Genomic DNA, 18,379 nt, shown 5'->3' with positions numbered 1-18,379 from the left:
GCAGGGAGAGGGGGGGGGTTAGGGGGAGGGGAGGGGAGGCGGGGGGAGAAAAGTGGGGGAGGGGGGAAACAGTTAAAAGAAACTTAAAAAACAGAACCAGAGTCAATTCAAGTCTTACTTTTTATTTTCAATCAATATTACTCTTACGGTATAGGGCAATCAAAATCAAGTCAGATCAAACACACTATCAATATGAACTGAGGGCACTGGCTGATTATGGCTTGCTAAACATAGGACCATGGGGAAGTTAACTATACAAACTTGGAATGTTTCAGGACTCTTAGATAGTGATAAACGCCAACGGCTGGGAGAGTTAATCTACCAAAACCCAGCAGATAACATCTGCCTTCAAGAAACACACCTGCCCTGGCTGAAAAGACACCTTCTTAAAATCAGAGGATACAATTTATTAGCATGTACCACACAAACCTCCAATATTAGGGGGGTAGCAGTGCTTGCTAAACCTTTTCTGGGACAGGCCACTCATAAAATAGTAGACACTCATGGCAGATGGGTAATTATCAAACTAGGCATTGGTATCACTATCTGCTCTATCTATGGATCTAATCAGGATGATCCGACTATATTTGAGACACTTGAGCTTGAGCTAGCACCTATACAGGGCCCACTTATATTATGTGGCGATCTAAACATATCACTAGGCCCTCAATTCAGTAGCCATACACATCCTCACTATATTGGCCGTAAGCCACGAGTCTTCAAAGCTCTTAGCAGACTTTGTGATAGCTTTGGGTTAAGCGATGTATGGGACCTAAAAAACTACCCGGACCCTGGCTACACTTATTATTCCTTCCCCCATAGCAAATATGTCAGGATTGACTATCTATTTGCTACTAGTGATTTGGCTGACAATGCCACAATTTTAAAGGAATCTAAAATTATCTCGGACCATAATGCTCTAATTCTTACTATTGAACTTGGATCCATTAAAAGGGAACGTAGAATCTGGACATTTGATAGGAAGCTGCTAGCCAACAAAGATTATATTACTCACATTACTAGCTGGGCCCAAGAGTTTTTTGATATAAACAGATATAGTGCCTCCAGGGTTGTTGTATGGGATAGCTTTAAAGCGGCTCTAAGAGGCGAAACTATGAGCTATCAAGCTAGAATACGGAAGCAAAACAATATGGGATATCATCAACAATTGGCTGATTTGACCAGAGCAGAGGAAGAGCACATGGCACAAATAGCTCAAGGTAAAAACGGGAAACTAGCTATGCACCGTCTGCTAGTGTTAAAAACCGAGCTTAACTCTGGCCTGACTCAGAAAGCTGCTGAGACATATAAAACACACCGGAAAGAAGTGTACGAGAATGGGGAGAAAGTTGGCAAACATCTCGCACTACATACACGCCAGCAAATGTCCCATAATGCCATCACAAAGATACAATCTCAAGGGCAGATGTTCACACAAACACCAGAAATAATCGGGGCATTTCAACAATACTATCAGACCCTCTACCAGGATGATAACAAAACCAGCAGGGCAGACGCAGACTTATTTTTGAAAGATCTTCTTGATCAACCAGGAGTAAACAAGACTTTAGATGATAATACCAGAGAAGAGATTGAGAAAGAAATTACCCTTATTGAAGTCCAGCTTGCTTTGTCTTCACTGGCTTCTGGGAAGGCGGCAGGCCCCGATAAAATACCTCTGGAACTATATAAAATTCTCAGTCATACCCTGGGCCCGCTAATATATGATCTACTTTTAGGGATCCAATGGAGTGGTATCCCACCCACCTCATGGAGAGAAACAAATATAATTATCTTTCCAAAAAAGGGCAAACCTCATGATCAATTATCATCATATCGTCCAATTTCCCTAATCAATTCGGATTCCAAATTATACGCTAAAATAATGGCCATCCGGCTCGGATGGGTCGTCGAACATCTGGTCTCCTCGTGGCAGCAGAGGTTTATTCCCGGCAAAGGTACGACCGACCATACTCGAAGAGCAATCTCCCATTTTGATGTAATGTCCGCAACAGGAGGCCAGATGTCGATGATCCTTCTGGATGCCGAGAAAGCCTTTGACCGGGTGTCCTGGAACTTTTTATGGGCAGCCCTGACGCAGTATAATTTCGGCCCCAAATTTATCAAGTCTATAATGGCTATGTATTCTAAACCAATAGCAAAATTACAAATAATGGGCTCTGAATCAAGTATAATTAGAGTATCCAGAGGCACACGCCAAGGCTGTCCATGTTCTCCGATATTATTTGCCCTGTATATAAACCCCTTTGATTTTGAAACTTTTAGAGAACCCACTAATCACACCTATAGTTGTTAACAAATTTGAAATCAAAGTATTGGCCAATGCAGATGATATTGCGGTACTAACGCCTAATCCTTCAGTGGCAATATCAGAATCGGAGGCAGTAACGCAAGTCTATGGACGCTACTCTGGATATTCTCTGAATAAAGAAAAAACAATCATCCTATGTACCGATAACATTATTTGTAATGATCACAGGAAAACTGACAATGCTACATACCTAGGTGTTAGCATAAGCCCCGATGTTACACGAATCTCTCAACTCAATTATGAGCCATTACTAAACACTGTAAAGAAAGACCTAGATCGGGTTAATAGTCTACAGTTGTCAATAATTGGTAGAGGAAACTTTTTAAAAATGAATATCTTGCCAAGGGTGCTTTATCTTTTCCGGGCTATTCCATTGATACCCGAAGAAAAGGTCCTCAAAATTCTAGACTCTATTATGTCCAAATTTATGTGGCAACAGGGCAAAACCAGAAGATCCTTGAAGCTTTTGTCACTACCACAGAACAAAGGTGGACTAGCTGTTCCAAACATTCTGCTATATATCTGGGCTTCATTTCTCCAACAGATGGCTCCTCTACTTTATGAGAATCCTAGCTCAGATACTATGGAGGATGCACCTATCCCATCTATATACGAGCTATCCATAGGGGAAAAAGCTAAAGGTCTTTTTCTAAGACAAGTAGAGAGAAGCTACTACAAGAAAAATAAATTCAAAGTTATCACGAATGCCTGGACAATCTGGTTAAGGATTACGAAATATATGCACATCCCAAAGCTTAACAGGTATTGTCCCCTATGGCATTCTAACCTTCTTCCCGAACTAGGGAGCGATGCTATCGCAAAGAAATGGCACTCTGTAGGAATTACCTCAGTTGGTGACCTTTTTGGTGCGAATGAGGCTTATACTTTTACTGATTTACAACAAAAATGTAATCTTCCAAATGGGCACTATTTTAAATATTTGCAGATTCATACTATGCTCAAACATAAGAACCCTATTATTAACTCAGAGAAAATTGAAATTATCGATACTATCGCTAAAAGAACAGCAAGAATAGGTACAATCTATGGTCAGCTACTGGATAAGATACAAGATGATCTAGAACCGGGGTCTCCAACCGGTCGATCGCGAGCTACCGGTAGCTCGTGGAGACCCCGGGAGTAGCTCGTCTAGCTCTAGCCCTTCGCCCGGATTGGGTATAATGTGTGGATGGGGCGGGAGAACAGGATGACGTTATGACGCAATGACGCTTCTCTCCTGGAGCTTCTGGCTTCTCTTGTCTACTGAAAACGCGCTGGCATCGCACTGTCTGCCATTGTGCGACGGGTGCCAGCGCGGAGCAGTAGGAGACAGCCAGAAGCAGCCAGGAGAGGAGACGTGCCTTTGACTGCAGGTAAGCTTCCCCCCCCTGATTGTGCCGTTTTTCGTTCCTTTTGTATTAGAACCTCGTGCAGTTGGCGGGGGGAGCTTTTCTAGAAAACGGAATAAAAAATGGGCAGTGAAAGTAAGCCGCTGCTCTGTTACGTTGTGCAGCTCTTTGCAGCCAGTGTCTGTTTTCGACAGCACAGCCAGGTGTCCTGACTGCGTGACATGCAGACACGAGGTGGTGGTGGTGCCGGCGCCCAGTGCATGGGGAGAGGAAGGGAATTCAGGGACCGCAGCCAAGAGTCCGAGAGGAACGGTGCAAGGTCTGGCTGACATAATACCCACTCTGGTGGGAAACGCTCAGCACAAGGGGGAGCAGTGTAGGATGTGGGGCATCACAAGGAGCAGCGCAAGTTCTAGGAGACCAGGAGCAGAACAACTAACAGGGAATCATAGCACTTGTGCTGAGTGCGAGGAGTGCTTGAATGGGTGACTCGTAAGGATGGGGCACTGGAAGGCTCTCACTCCCTGGTATGGGAATAGAAAATGTAGAAATAAGGGTACAAGGAGACGGGCAGAGAGAAAGGTGGGGGGTGAGAAGGTGTGAGGGAGAGGGTAAAGCATAGAGATGGCGATATAGAAAGGGAAAGTGAGAGAGGCTATGCGAGGCAAGAGTGACTAAATGGGAGAAAAAGAGAGGAGCTGAGAGAGAAATTGAGCCTGAAAGAGAGACTGGCAATATTCAGGGAGAGTGAGAAAAGACAAACTCTGAGAGGCAACAAACCAGAGACGCACAGGAAGAAAGAGAAAAACAGAAAGAAGGGGCAGCATAGAGAAAGGTAGAAAGAAAGGTTACAAGAGAGGAGTTAGAAGAGAAAGGGGTGAGTGAGAAAGCAAAATGGAGAATACAAAGGATAGAGATGTGGCAAGAGCAAAGACTAGAGGAGCAGAGATTGGGCGAAAAAGAGACCGACATACAGAGAGGGGGAATGAGACAAACCGCAAGAAAGACAGCTACAGATAGGAAGAGAGAAAGATTGACTAAGAGAGAGGGAGAGAGTTAGAGGGAAAAGAAAGTGTGGTGTAATCATGGGACGGACAGGAGATGGAGAATTTTGTAGAACGGACCAAAATGCATGTTTGTGCATGGTGAGAAAATGATACAAACTTTTCCACCTTTGGGGCAATCCTGCCATTTTCATGGTGATGCTGACATATTGGTGGTAGACCTCCTCTTTGCTCCAAGCATGTTTAGTTACTGAACCCACTTTGCACTAGAGCTGTCATTCTCTGCATCACTGTGCCAACCACCTGAGCTCCCAAATCAGTGGAAGTGAGAGTCAGTGTCACAGTGCCAGTCCCCCGAGCCCAGCGTGCCCTAAAAGTGACAAACCCCAGTACAGCCCTACCAGTGCCTGACCCAGAATCACATTGCCAGTCTTCTGAAACGTCTGAGATTCAAGCTCAGCACTCTGAGACTTCATCCCCCGACTCTACAAGTCTCCAGTGATGGAATAGTGCATCCCCATATCAATTATCAGAGCTCTGCACTCCTAGAGGTGGAAGGCTCGATGTACCATTGCTCATCTCCTGGGTCTCTCCAGTCCAGGAAGGTACAGTTTTCAGAGTCTGTACTTGTTCAGAGATGGCCTGTCTCCCAGTTGTTAATCCCCTTTACAAGCCAATATGAAAACCTGGTTCAGTGGGGAAGGTGTTGCATACATGATTATCTTCTTGGAGGTTAAAGGTCAGCGAGCAAGGTTATAGATTTTCCAGCATGTATGCTGAACGATGTGAGGACAGGCTGCGCTACTGTAAACTTTTGACATGTGTTTACTTGCAATACCCCAAAAAAATCACTTATTTTAAAACTGCAATATATTCATTTATTAGTATTGGGTTCAGACAGCTGATGCCTCCAAGCTTGGAACCTGTCGTTTTGGCATGAAACATAGTAAAGCGCGAGTTGATTCGGGTTCAGTAGCTCACGACGATTTTAACTGGCCAGAAGTAGCTCGGACTACACAAAAGGTTGGAGACCCCTGATCTAGAACATACAGAAATTGCGTGGGCAGACAGACTTGATAATCCGAATGTAGATATTGATATGAGTCTCTACCTATCATCACGACTACTTATGTCAGCCAGTTTAATAGCCCAGACCTATAAGACTATCTATAATCTATACTATACTCCGGCCAAATTATATGCCTGGGGTAAAAGAGAGAACGATCACTGCCCCAGATGTCTTAAAGGCTCTGCAACGCTTATTCACATGTTCTGCGAATGCGACCAACTAACACTTATTAAAAAAAATGATCTGTGAATTCTGGGAGGAAGTGTTTGGCCATAAAATACTCGACTCCCCTACTCTATATCTGCTAGGTACTGATAATACACTAAACCTGAGCAGGAAAGAAGAGGACATGCTTTTTATAAGCTCGGCAGTCCTCAGGGTAATACTGGCAGCACGGTGGAAAGACTCAGATCCACCGTGTTTTCAAATGTGGTTAGCACGCCTTCTCGGGGTCTTCAATCAGGAAAGTGCTATCTATGCCACTAGAGGGCCAAGATCCGCTATGCGTGGTATGGCGATCTGGCAACCCATCACTAATTGGAAAAGGAGGCTTAGCACAGTATGATTGTATGATAATGACTTACCCTAATATCTCTTTTTATATGCCTTTTTTTATTATTTATTTTTTATTTTATTTTTTTATTTTATTTTTTATTGTTTTCTTCATTTTCTATTTCACTTTCTCTCTCAATATGAGAATGAAAACAAATCAAACATGAAAACCATTGTTTATTGTATAATATTATTGTATTTTGAATACTTTTTCTTTTGTATGTGCCTGTTTTATCTGGTTCTGAAAAATAAAATGTTAAAAAAAGGACAATAAAAAAAAAAGTAAATTAAGCACTGGTTTTGAAATTGGTGTGGGCCAGCAAGGGGAGCCAAAGCACTTCCATCCGGATGAGGGGGTGATATAATCAGGCCCTGGACAGTGGTGGTTGGTGGCATATCACATTGCAGGGGCGCAAAACACATACAATATGCACATAATATACACACTAATATAAATATACACATTCAAAAATCACTTGCCTTGCACCAAGTCTTCGTTGTTCTGCAGCATGTCCTCGGAGCGCAAAGTCTACATCCAATCAAGACGCTGTTCTCATGCAGTTAAGCAGCATGAGTGAAGTGTCTTGAATGGCTGAAGCTGTCATGCTGAATGATCCAAAAGGCACTGTAGCTCTGTGCCTGCTCTCCAACCCAGCTGTCCAAGACAGCCAGGTTAGAGAGGTTTGAATTGTGCATGGTAGCTGGCCAAACCAACATGCACAATGCAAACTTATCTGGCCACTCCTCACGGCTGCCAATTAGTGACGCACTGGCCCCTTCCTGCCCTCACACTCTGATTGCTGGCAGAGAGCAAAAAATAAAATGTCAATAAAATCCTTTTATTACCATTTTATATTCAACACTTTCTGCACAGTAGTGTGGGGAGGGTGATGCTCTCACGGAGGAACCACTGCTGTCCCTGGATGAGACATGCTTAGCGTGTAGGATGCCTCTAATGGGTGCCAGTTTCGAGTATCGGAGGCCATGGAGTAGGGCACTATCACTTCCCAGATGCAAGAGTATGGGGTTTGCTTGAACAGCCCTACTGAAATCACTTTCTGGAAGAAATGGTTTGACTTTTTTTTTTAGAAGACAGCTGGTACCAGATCCTCTTTGTTTTGTTTGCAATGTGTTCGTTGAGGGTGATTATAAATTGAGATGAAGATACAAAACCGTACCTGGCATTAGAAGCGGACGTTCTTGGCTCCCTCTATAAGATAGAGAGTACCCTAAGCCCCCCAAATTGAGGCACCACACCCAGTGTTTTTGGGTCTTTAACCCTTTCCATGCTCATGACGAGCTCAGCTCGTCATGAGGCACAGTGGAGCTGTGCTGATGACGAGCTGAGCTCGTCATGAAATGATGTAAATCTGAATTCTTCAGCACCGGAGGGGAAAATGTGCAGCAGCGATGTGGATAAACAGTGGATCTCCTCTGAACTAAACAGTGGACCACTGTGCAGTTTTGTAGCTTCATCTCACTTCTTAATCACAGCAGGTTTTTCGAGCAGAAGCACTTCTACCTTAGGTCCAGACAGATGCCACACACACCTCGTTTGAAGGAACATTGGCAGAAACATGTTGACCATCTTTTGAATTTTTTATTTATTTCATTGACAACTATACATACAGCACCGAATGATTAATTAACAAGTTACTCATATCAGTAAACATTATACAGGGGTCAGTATAACATATGCATCAATTGATCATATCTCTGTTGTTATTTCTGCGCATTTCTAACTCCACCATCAGGGATACGCATATGTCTCCACGATACACATTCCATTTGGACCATTTCCTGTCCCATTTTTGGTGCAGCCCTGGGCTATGAAGACCTCCGTCTCCGCCATCATACATCTACCCAATTCTTTCATCCATATGGAAGTGGAGGGTGAAGTCGCTTTCCCCCATCCCCTCGCTAGTTCCCGCTTGACCAGTGTGTACCCAGGCGTCGCTAATTGTTGTTCAATGTCAGTAAGGTCTGTTGCGGCCCATATGTTGAGTGGCCCCAATTACGGTGCCAGGACCACATCCTTTCCCAATGCCGTCTGTATGTGCTGTGTGGCTCCCTCACATAAATGACAGATAGCCGGGCACACTCCAGCATGTTTAATCCACTCCTGCAGTGTCCCTTGTTAATCCTTAGCCAGGGGTGCCCAACTAAAGCTGAATGCATACCATGTAGCCAGTTTGCCTCACCAGCCTATAGCTCATAGTTGGGCATCCAACTTATCTCACGAAAACATCCATTGAACTATCCCTCCTGAGTGGAGGGGCCGTAGCCCATACTATGACTAGGTTTAACAGTACAAGGAGGTTCCTAATGATGAAGCATGCCACCTCTGGTGGGTGAGGGAAACCATCCTTAAAAGGAATACTCCTTTTCATTTGGGCTGCCCTATTTTTCCAGACCTGTTGCCTCTTTTTCTTGTCAAAGACCCAGGTGTTTATTTGTGTGTTATATTGTTATTTTGGGGAGCTGCTGGTCTATAAATCTCCCTTGGCCCTCTTTTGCTGTGTTTATTTAGATAGCACCATCCATACTGCTAATACTTCAGGAGGATTGAGATACACATTATTTTTGTTTCCTTCCATTGGAGGGTTATTGCTAAATGATTTAATTGTATGGTTGCACACTGCCACTGAATGTCTTGCCAAGGACAACAAACAGAGCTGGAATGGGTGTTTTATGTCATCCCCCTTGAATCACTGGGTTTCGTGTGTTTATCATGCTTTGCCTTTGCCTGGATGTGCTGTTTATCAAGCCATGCCATGCCACTTCATGCATGGTCACATTGCCCCATTTGTATTCCCAATATATTTATATTGATGGGGCATCAAGGTATGTTATGTGGATGGTATGATATTATATTCAGTTTGGTGCTTCAACCCCAGGGTTGAACTGCCCTCCAACCACCTTAATCACATATAGAATAATCACAAGTAAGACAAGCACTCAGAATCCAATTCAGTCCTTAATTCACTTTTCAGATATTCAAATAGACAAGATTCTAAAGGCCAGGAAACTAAGATCATGTTATCAATCATATGCAATCCAATAAGAAGACTCAAACGTTGTTAATTATAAAAAATATAGTCAATCCTTGTTCTTCATTCTTCTTTTAAAACAGATGTCAGCCCAGCCTACGTGTTTCGTCACCACATGGGGCTTAATCAGGGATCCTTTAGGAGCATTTGTTCATATGATTGGTCACCAACAGGCTTCTTCTAAATAATTCATGCTAGGAACTAAAATCTCTGTTTGTGTTCGAGTCAAACTTCTTGTTATGTTATGTATATTTGCTAATCACCTGTGAGGAGATCCAGGCACTTTGCAGGAGGTATAGGCAGAGGTTTCCTCCGTGAGATTATTAAAAAATAATTCTTTTGACAGACTGAAGATTTAACATGGACCATAGCTTGGAATTAAGAGCCAGAGTGTGCTATTTGATGCATTTACTTTGAAGACATGACAACATTTTAATTGCCGATGTATGTCTTTGTTAAAGAAGTGGAATATGTCTTCTTGTCTCAGTGTTTTATAAAGATTAACACATTCCATGCTCAGGACGGCTCCCGGCCGTCATGAGTCACAGTAGGTGTGTGCTCAAGACAGGGGAGTCCGAACGTTGCCGCTCCACCCACGCGCGATTAATTCCCCGTCTGTGTGGGAGAATTAATCAGTGGGGGGAGTTCGGACGGCTACCGGGCGTCATGAGCACACGCCAACTGTGACTCATGCCGGCCGGGAGCCGTCCTGGGTACCAGAGGGCCACACCCCGCCCCCCCTCGCACTGCGGTGGACTTGGAGCGCGGCGAAGGGGTTAAGTGAGTGCACTCATATGTGGTACAGAATCCGACTGACTCCTCAAAGCTCCATTGCCTTTGTGCCCATGCCTGTAGTCTAACATGGGTAGTAGGGCAAAGACATACTTTCGAGTATTTTGGGTCACACCCACACAAATGCGGGAATGCCACTATTAGACAGACTGGCACACAATTTACACCAGTGTGATCCATATTACAGAAAGGTCATCCATAAGTACCTACTACCCCGTCTATAATACTAAAATGTGCTGGGAGTGCTGAAAGTAGGCATGAACACTGGTTGCACCCACGTGCAGTTTGTGTAATGCAGTTCCGGGTAGGCAGGAGTTAGGAGGCTGCTTTCAAGCTTAATGGGCTTTGCCCATTAGCAATAACTGCAGCCCCGAGGCCCAGTAACAGCATTTCTAAAAAGGTACAGTCATGATTTATTCTTATAAAGATAGAACACTTCTGACACTTATATTTTGGAACATTTCATGTGTTTCTCTTCTACCTTAGAAAAAGTACGGCTTTCAGCTAATCCAGTTTGAAAATTGCGCTGTAAACAAATCGTTTGGTGGCAGTATTTTTTCATTGTTTCTTGAAGAGCACCCCCAAATCCTTCTGAAAAGAGATAAACTTGCTCAGTGCATAAGAAGCTTGGAATAAAACCTTATCCAGAACTGCTTTTAAAATGCAGTTTAGCCTGGCTTTCGACAAACCTCTGAACTCAAATGTTTTAACCACATGGCTGCTGGGCGTTTTCCCCCCCCTGTGCTGGAAAATGCCATTTTAGTGGCACCATGACGAGCTCAGCTCGTCATCAGCACACGACACCCGTGGGTGATGACGAGCTGAGCTCGTCATCAGCATCGAAAGGGTTAAGTAGTATCCATTGCTAGCAACCAATATTCTTTATAATGTTGTTGAAATAAAACATTTGGAAATCACTGCTTGTTTATCAAGCCTTATGTTATGGTACATGCTTTTGCAAAGCTCATTTCTACATTCGCATGGAAAGCGACTTTCCTCCCATTCACTCGATCACAAGTTAAATAAAAAAAATGCACTATTTGCATATCAGTTTACCTTTTTGAGCAGTAAGGCAAAACTCTTCTTGCAGCTTAGTGTAATCTGCAGCATATTCCAGGTTATCCACAAAGGAGGGCGGGGGAGGCTGAAATTCAATGTCCTCAGTAAGGTTGGGATTGGAGGAATGCAGCCGGAGTGGGCACACTGATGCACTGATAGGCACCTACATGGGATAAATGGCAACCAACTTTAAAACGCACTGAAATGGAAGCTTAGTTAAAACAACAAGATGGTATCCCAAAATATTCTAAGAATCAAACAAACATCAGATGTTACACCTTACACAAGAACACTGTTAAATTCCCAAATCAATAAAAGCAACCTGAGGGTCATGTTGAAAACAACTCAATAGCTGAGTGTGTCTATAGTGGGGTAGGCTGGAGTGGGGTGGGGACGATTGCCTGATTGCATTAAATTTACCTTTGGATCGACTTTTGCTAATTGTAAACTTACTTCAAAGCAGCCTACTCACTTTATCACTCTGCCAAAGAGCCCTCCTTTGGGGCCCGTTGGGCATTGCAGTGCTGGCCCAAAGAAAAGCTGCCTGATGATGAAGCATGACACTCCTTGGGTTGTGTGAGGGTTCTTGCTCCTGATGGATCAGATCCCCTGATCTGAGACCTCAAGTGCTTCAGAACTTTCCCCTCCTTCCCTTCTAAGGAACTGCATACCTTTGACTGTACTCAGTAGGATTGTTACATAAATTCTCTCACTTTGCAGTCAGAGAAAGAAAAGCAAACACCAAGCTCCCTCGAAAGAGAGACTCTGTCTTTGAATGCACAGGAAATGTGAAAAGATGAGAACGAAGTTTAAAGGCCTGTTTACAGTAAGCAAGTTCATGGAAGAATACAGTTAACCAAGTTTAGGTTACTGGTGGGACAAAGTCAAGCTTGGCAGCCTAAAGCAAATAAAGCCAGCAAACAGATTGCCAGAAAATGTGAGTTACAAACCACAAAGCCAATGGTAAGCAACAGGCCGAATGCATTCCTAGGTCAGCTTTCTGAGAGTCCCAAAGGTGTCTATAGCAAACCAGACAACTTTGCTCTCTGGTAGGCTGCGACCTAACAAACTGTCATTATGATGCGAAGACTGGTGAAGTACGTACCACTGTGTACTTAATAACGCAGCTACTTCCCTATTAATAATACCTGTTTCTTTGTTTTTAGACCATACATTATTATCGACCTTTATGTATTAAGGACTAGAAGAATACACGCAGCATAGGAATTGTGAGAAACACATCTTAAGTGGAATGATTTGAGATACATACATTGCATAGGTAAGGCACAGTTTCGCAGTGAAATCCCTGGACAACACATTACAAAAACAGGAGATTAACAGACATAAATGTTTCCTAATAAACACACAACTATTTCAAGTAGAGAAGGGACTAGAGTGTACACAAATCTGAAATATACACACACCTATAACAGGGTCAATAGACGATTATTGCATATCTAAGCAAATTTGAGGTATCCCCACCCTCCATAAAGACTTTTTTTTTCATTATCACTAGCTCTCGGTGGGTGTATTACTTCCCCTTCTATGCAGATGCCCTAACCGTCCAGCTAGTATCAGACCACATCATGTGCCACCGAAATAGATTTTGAAATCGTACAAATAGCCAGAATTTTATGAAATCATATTCATGTCAATAGAGTCAAGCTTTATTTGTCTGACTCAGTCAGCATATACAAATAATTATAGCAATATTGGTCTTAGCCTTTTAATCTAACAAGGAATGGGCATTCTCAAAGGAAATAATCTACAGAGGTAAAAATACCACTAGTCACCATGTAAAATAACTAAATACCTTTTTATCTATACTTGACACAGAGAGAAAGTAAGAATTCTCGCTCAAGAATGTACTATCATCTTATTTTTCTATTTCTTAAACTATAAACTATCAGTAAAGTGAGCATGTGTGACAACCTGCAAAGCAACATTTCTTCCAAATAGCGTACACCTTTTAAAGTCTTCGGAGGATATTGGAAGTTTGGTGAATAATAAACATATTTTACTTTTCTTCTTTTCAGATAACTATCTTCTGACAAGTCAGGCAGGACAACAGAACTTACTAGATCGTTCTGTAGCTTCAATTTGACCACCACTGTCAATTTTAAACGTGAGTTATCAGATACAAGACAGTCACAACACATTTTATTCTTAGACTGTTTATAACACACATCGATCTCTGAAAAAATTATCCTACGAAAGGATTAGGATAAAATAGCTCTGTACCTGAAGCTGTATTTTTGCGTCTTTGCTGACACTTTTTGTCCTCCACCGCCTCGAGGCTCGCTTGTCTTTCTTTGAAATATCTACACAGTTAGCCTACATTACACAAATAGTTAAAAGCAATAAAGCGCTAGTAAGTTTGAAGACAGGCAGGCACAGAGACAGACAGTACATGCGGGTGAGTCAACGTTTAATAGCACTATGACAGCCACAGGGAGAAGCAGGATTCTGCTGCAAACTAACAACAAAAAATGAAGAAAACAATTAAAAGACAATGTGCACTGAGACAAGTATATCCGATGAGAAGCACACTAGAGTTCCCAAAACAATGCCTTCTGAGCATTTAAATAATCACACATGTTCTACAAAGAAAACGCCTTGTTATTGTCAGATAAATGAGAGTCGTTGTTGTTTTTTAACTTTACTTATGGTAGTCGGCCTTCAATGTTTATCCAGTTAGTCAAGCACACTTAAAAGGACCATGCTTCTGCGCATGCACAAAAGGAGCAGCAGAGTTCGTGTTGGTGTGTTTCAGCTCACTGAGTCAGTACACCTGATGGAAAAGAGTACTCTACGAGATGGACATTATTTTGTGTCACATTTGAATGAATGTACACAATTTAAGTTATACTAGTTTTTATTCAGTTACATTTTTGTCCTGTACAACCCTATTTGTATGATAAACGCCTACCAAACGAATTTGTCGGCAGATTTGATCAAAAATTTGTATAATTTATTTCCATACAGATCTTTTTAGGGCTACATATGCCAAAATGTATATTGCACAATAACTTTTGTATAACTTTTCACCAGAACATTTTGCACAAAGGGAATTTCTGCAATTTTGCACACACTAGGTGCAGGGAAGTGCTCAACATTTCAGAAGGGCATGTTGTTTTCCAATTCTTAAGAACTGTATGCCTATTCCTTAATGTACCAAGAACCCTGTTTGTGAGGGGAAACAGTCATACTGGGCTTTGAAAGACCACATATGTGCATGGAAAAATCTGTGCGTCTGAGTTCTAAGTTGTAATTATGGTTGGCTTTATCGATACAAGGTGCCAACAAGCACCTTGTATCAACACTAATTGGTCTGGTTTTAAAGGAATGTTGTATGGTAATGTGGAGCATTACAAGTAGATAGCACAGGAATAGAAATGCATTTGTGTGGAAGCAAAGAACTGCAGAATAAATTGGTGTAGGTTAAAAGGGCAGGTGGCAGCTCCACTGGCATGCCAGACCTAAAAATCCACGTAGGTTAATGACTCCCTTCCTCCCACCTGGGCTGCTGCCAGAGAAAAATACCACACAAATCTTGTTATCTAAGACACTTTATTAGATTTACAATGCCATGTGCTTTCGCCTGAATGTTGTGTGGACAGCAAAAACTTTTTTTGTGGAAGCACACCAACTCTGCCCAATCAAAGCATGTACTCCTGACTCACAAATGTGGGTGGAGCTAAAGCCACTTTCTACTGGAGATTATCACATAACTGTCTCGAAACAGCTGCACTGTCAAGCAAGACATTAAAAGGAAAGTTAACATGCTAGAGACCATTATATTCTGGAATAAAATCAGCAACATATAAAAACCAAAATATGGAAAAGCAAAGAACAAGATTCTTACTTGCAATGTTGGTCCTCTTCACGAAATGATCTCTTCACATAATAAAGTGATTTGAGGACACCTCTCCACCGGGAGGAACAGAGAATCATTTGACTAAAGGTAAAATCTTTTATGGACCTGTCAGTACATAGCTGTGCTCTTTCATACTTAGGACCTGATGTGGTATGGCAGACGGGTTACTCCATCAAAAATATGACGAATATCCCACCTGACATGTTACAAGTGCAATATATCCTTTGTCAATTGTAATGAGGTAGACAGGATATCCGTTACGTTTGTGACAAAGTACACATTTGCCGAACTCTAAATTGCACCCCTAATCCATTCCTTTTCAGGAACCGGAGGCCCAGAGCCACAGGACTGAACATCTTGAAAGGATACATCATTGCCCCAAACTCTGTCTGCCTCATCATAGCCCTAACTTGTGAAACTGTCTTGCCTTCAGATGGAAACGGCTTCACTAAGGTTTCTACTATTTCCTTTAAAAAAAAGAGAGTGTAATACGATACAATCTCGTCTCTCAAATCACACTCTGTGTTTCTGTCCAAGAACCAGCTTTGCAGCATTCTTGTCTAGTTGACTGGAAGGTTAACGTAAGTTATATTCACCTTGATTTGCTGTAGTGATCGCAACTAGTTCCTACACTTGTATCTCTTAGTGCACCTCCCGCTCAGGTTCCTTAGCTGGGGTGGGAAGCAGAAACGCAGGTAGAGTTAAGCAGAGAGAGAGTAATTTAGCTGTTTCCTCGCTGCCTGCGCAGCACTCACGAGAGCACACGCGTGTTCAGATGGGTACGCACTGGGTCGCCTTTTCGGCTGAATATCATCTTGTGAGACGATATTTCAGTCACTGGGCAACCTACATAAGCAGAAGTCGCTGCATCTAGCATGACTCACAGATCATGGAGCCTTTACCAAGCACTTTGGCAGCAGCTAATTTAGCTAAAGGTTCTGACAGTGTCTTGGCCAGACCTCTAATTAATGATAGATGAATCAGTGAACACAGCTCTATTTCAACCATCAGCAAAAAAGCAAAGAGTTCTTTCTCATGATGAACAGGAGTCTGACATAAGTACGAAAGGCAACTATGTACAAGTACTGAAACACTTTAGAGAGAAATTAGGATTTCAGACAGACTCCAGAGGATGAATTCTTCTCTCAATACAAGAAATCTGTTGCAGATGACCTTCCGATGCATAAGGTTATTGAGGCTAAGATAAATACAGAATGGAAGAAATTAGACCTATTTATTTTCCTTGTTTACTTTTTAAAAGGTACTCTTCGAAATTCTATGAAGACAGGTTCCCACAAGTACCTAAGATCAACGCTTTGCTGGTCAGTATGACTAAGGATACTTCTTTGGCATCTTTACCTGACCCTACAGATAAAAAGGAATAGGGTTCTCTGAAAAGGACATATGCAGCCTTCAATTTCGCTCTGCTTATAGCAACATATACAGCGTATTTTCTCAGACCCTCCTTAAAGATTTACAACTTCTTTTTGATTGTCTTCAAGATCAGGAGGATCCTACGGAAATGTTTACAAATATGTTACTATTAGGTCTTTCTGTCCTGTGTTTTGGTATCCTCTGGTCATCGGCCACCTTGGCAAGGGCTGCAATTATTGCTAGACATCTGCTTTGGTTGAAAATGTGGAAGCTTAATCATGCTCAAAAGTCTCTCATTCTCCGCAGCAACAACAAAAACAATGTCAGTTGCTAACCTATGGTGGGAGGAATATTAAGCCTCTTTTTGGGCCAGTGGCAAAGAGTCATAGCAGACAAATGGGTCCTGTTGATAGATCAGGCTATCAAACAGGATTTCAGACTCTCCCTACCGAACTGCCCTTTATACATTTCCGATGCCGAAAAAATAAAGAAGTAAGCAATACACCAGGGATTTCAAATTCCTGTACAGAAAGGAGTGATCATATCATTACCATAGATCGAAAGAGAAAAATATTTTTATTCTTAACTATTACTGTGCAAAGGCTGGGCAGGAGATATTGGCCTGTGTTGGATCTGAAAAACCTCAACACGTTTGTGAAATACGTGACGTTCAAAATGGTATTTCTGCAGAGAGTGATTCCCCAAGTTTCTCAGGGGGCCTTTCTGATGACGGTGGACTTAAAGACAATTATTTTCACATCCCAATTTACAAGGATTGCCAGGGGCTTCTTCGGTTTGCGTTTAGGAACCAGCATGTCCAAATGAAGGTTCATCTGTTCAGTCTCTCTTCCTCACCAAGAGTTTTTACAAGGGTACTTTCACCAATGGTTGCTTGTTTACATATGCTTGGTGTGCATCTTTTTCCCTATCTAGATGACTGGCTAATTGTAGCATCTTCTCTTTCTAATGCAGGAGAAGCTGCGTTCTTCATATGTAAGGTTCACAACTCTCTGGGAGTTTTCTCGAGGAAGACAAATTACAACTGACTCCAACACATCAAAAGAAAATCCTCTGCACCCTCTTCGACACAGAGAAAGTGATGGTGTTTCTGCCAGAAGAGAGAAAGCTCACCTTCAAGACCTTGCTCACGCTTATTTGGCTTCTGATCCTCAGTGGTTAAGAATTCAGGGACTGATGTAGGCTTGTACAGGAACACTTTCTTATGCCAGACTTCATTTGAAGCCGTTCGCAGATATATTATAGCGCATTGGTTCCCTGCATCGCTAAACTACAATATTTAAATTATGCTATCCCGAAAAATAATCCAAGACCTTCAATGGTAGTTTTGTCCTCTGAATCTTAAGAAAGGAGTTTAGATAGTAGAGTCTGTTCCGCAGTTTTTGATAATCAATGGAAGTCAGTGGAGCTGGGGGACAGCCTTCGGTGTAAGGGAAACTCGGGGAAATTGGTATTATCAGAAGTCCTTGAACTCTTGAAATTGGTGGGAGTTGGTAGCAATCGAAAGCCCAAACTCTGTGATCAACAAAACCGTGTTGGTAAAGACAGACAATCTGGTTGAGAAATCATATATAAGCAGGCAAAGGCGAAAAAGGTCTCAGTCCCTGGGACACACTAGCAGACAAAATATTCTCTTCAGCAGAGTACAACCTGTTGTTGATGCAAGCCATTTACATTCTGGGGAGAGGGTGGGTTTAAGTCAATCACCAATATTTCATCTTTGCCTGAGTGTGCAGGTGTCCAAATAGTCACAAATAATTTTGGCCATCCCACTCTCAATCTTTTTGCATCACCAAAAAATGCCCTACTCTCTGGTTTTTGTATGGAGATGGTATGTCTGGAAGCTTGGGGTGTGGATGCATTACTAGTGCTATGGCTTTGGTAACTTCTGCCTGCCTTCCAT

The 18,379-nt window shown here is 42.4% G+C and overlaps 1 protein-coding gene across 1 annotated transcript in view; it reads right to left on the bottom strand.

Annotated features, from left to right (window-relative positions):
• OSBPL6 (oxysterol binding protein like 6) overlaps positions 1-18,379 on the bottom strand; it is a 699,671-nt gene that overhangs the window by 289,212 nt on the left and 392,080 nt on the right. The window contains exons 9-10 of the mRNA XM_086956201.1: positions 13,449-13,541; positions 11,205-11,370 (exon numbers count right to left, since the gene is read on the bottom strand). Of these exons, the coding sequence (XP_086812327.1) occupies positions 11,205-11,370; positions 13,449-13,541 (259 nt within the window). The remainder of the gene's footprint in view (positions 1-11,204; positions 11,371-13,448; positions 13,542-18,379) is intronic.

The sequence above is a fragment of the Lissotriton vulgaris genome, chromosome 2_1 (assembly GCF_964263255.1).
Source record: "Lissotriton vulgaris chromosome 2_1, aLisVul1.2, whole genome shotgun sequence".
Classification (NCBI taxonomy): Eukaryota; Metazoa; Chordata; class Amphibia; order Caudata; family Salamandridae; genus Lissotriton; species Lissotriton vulgaris.
The sequence above is the reverse complement of the archived record's forward strand: the minus strand, read 5'-3'. Positions and strand labels throughout refer to the sequence as shown.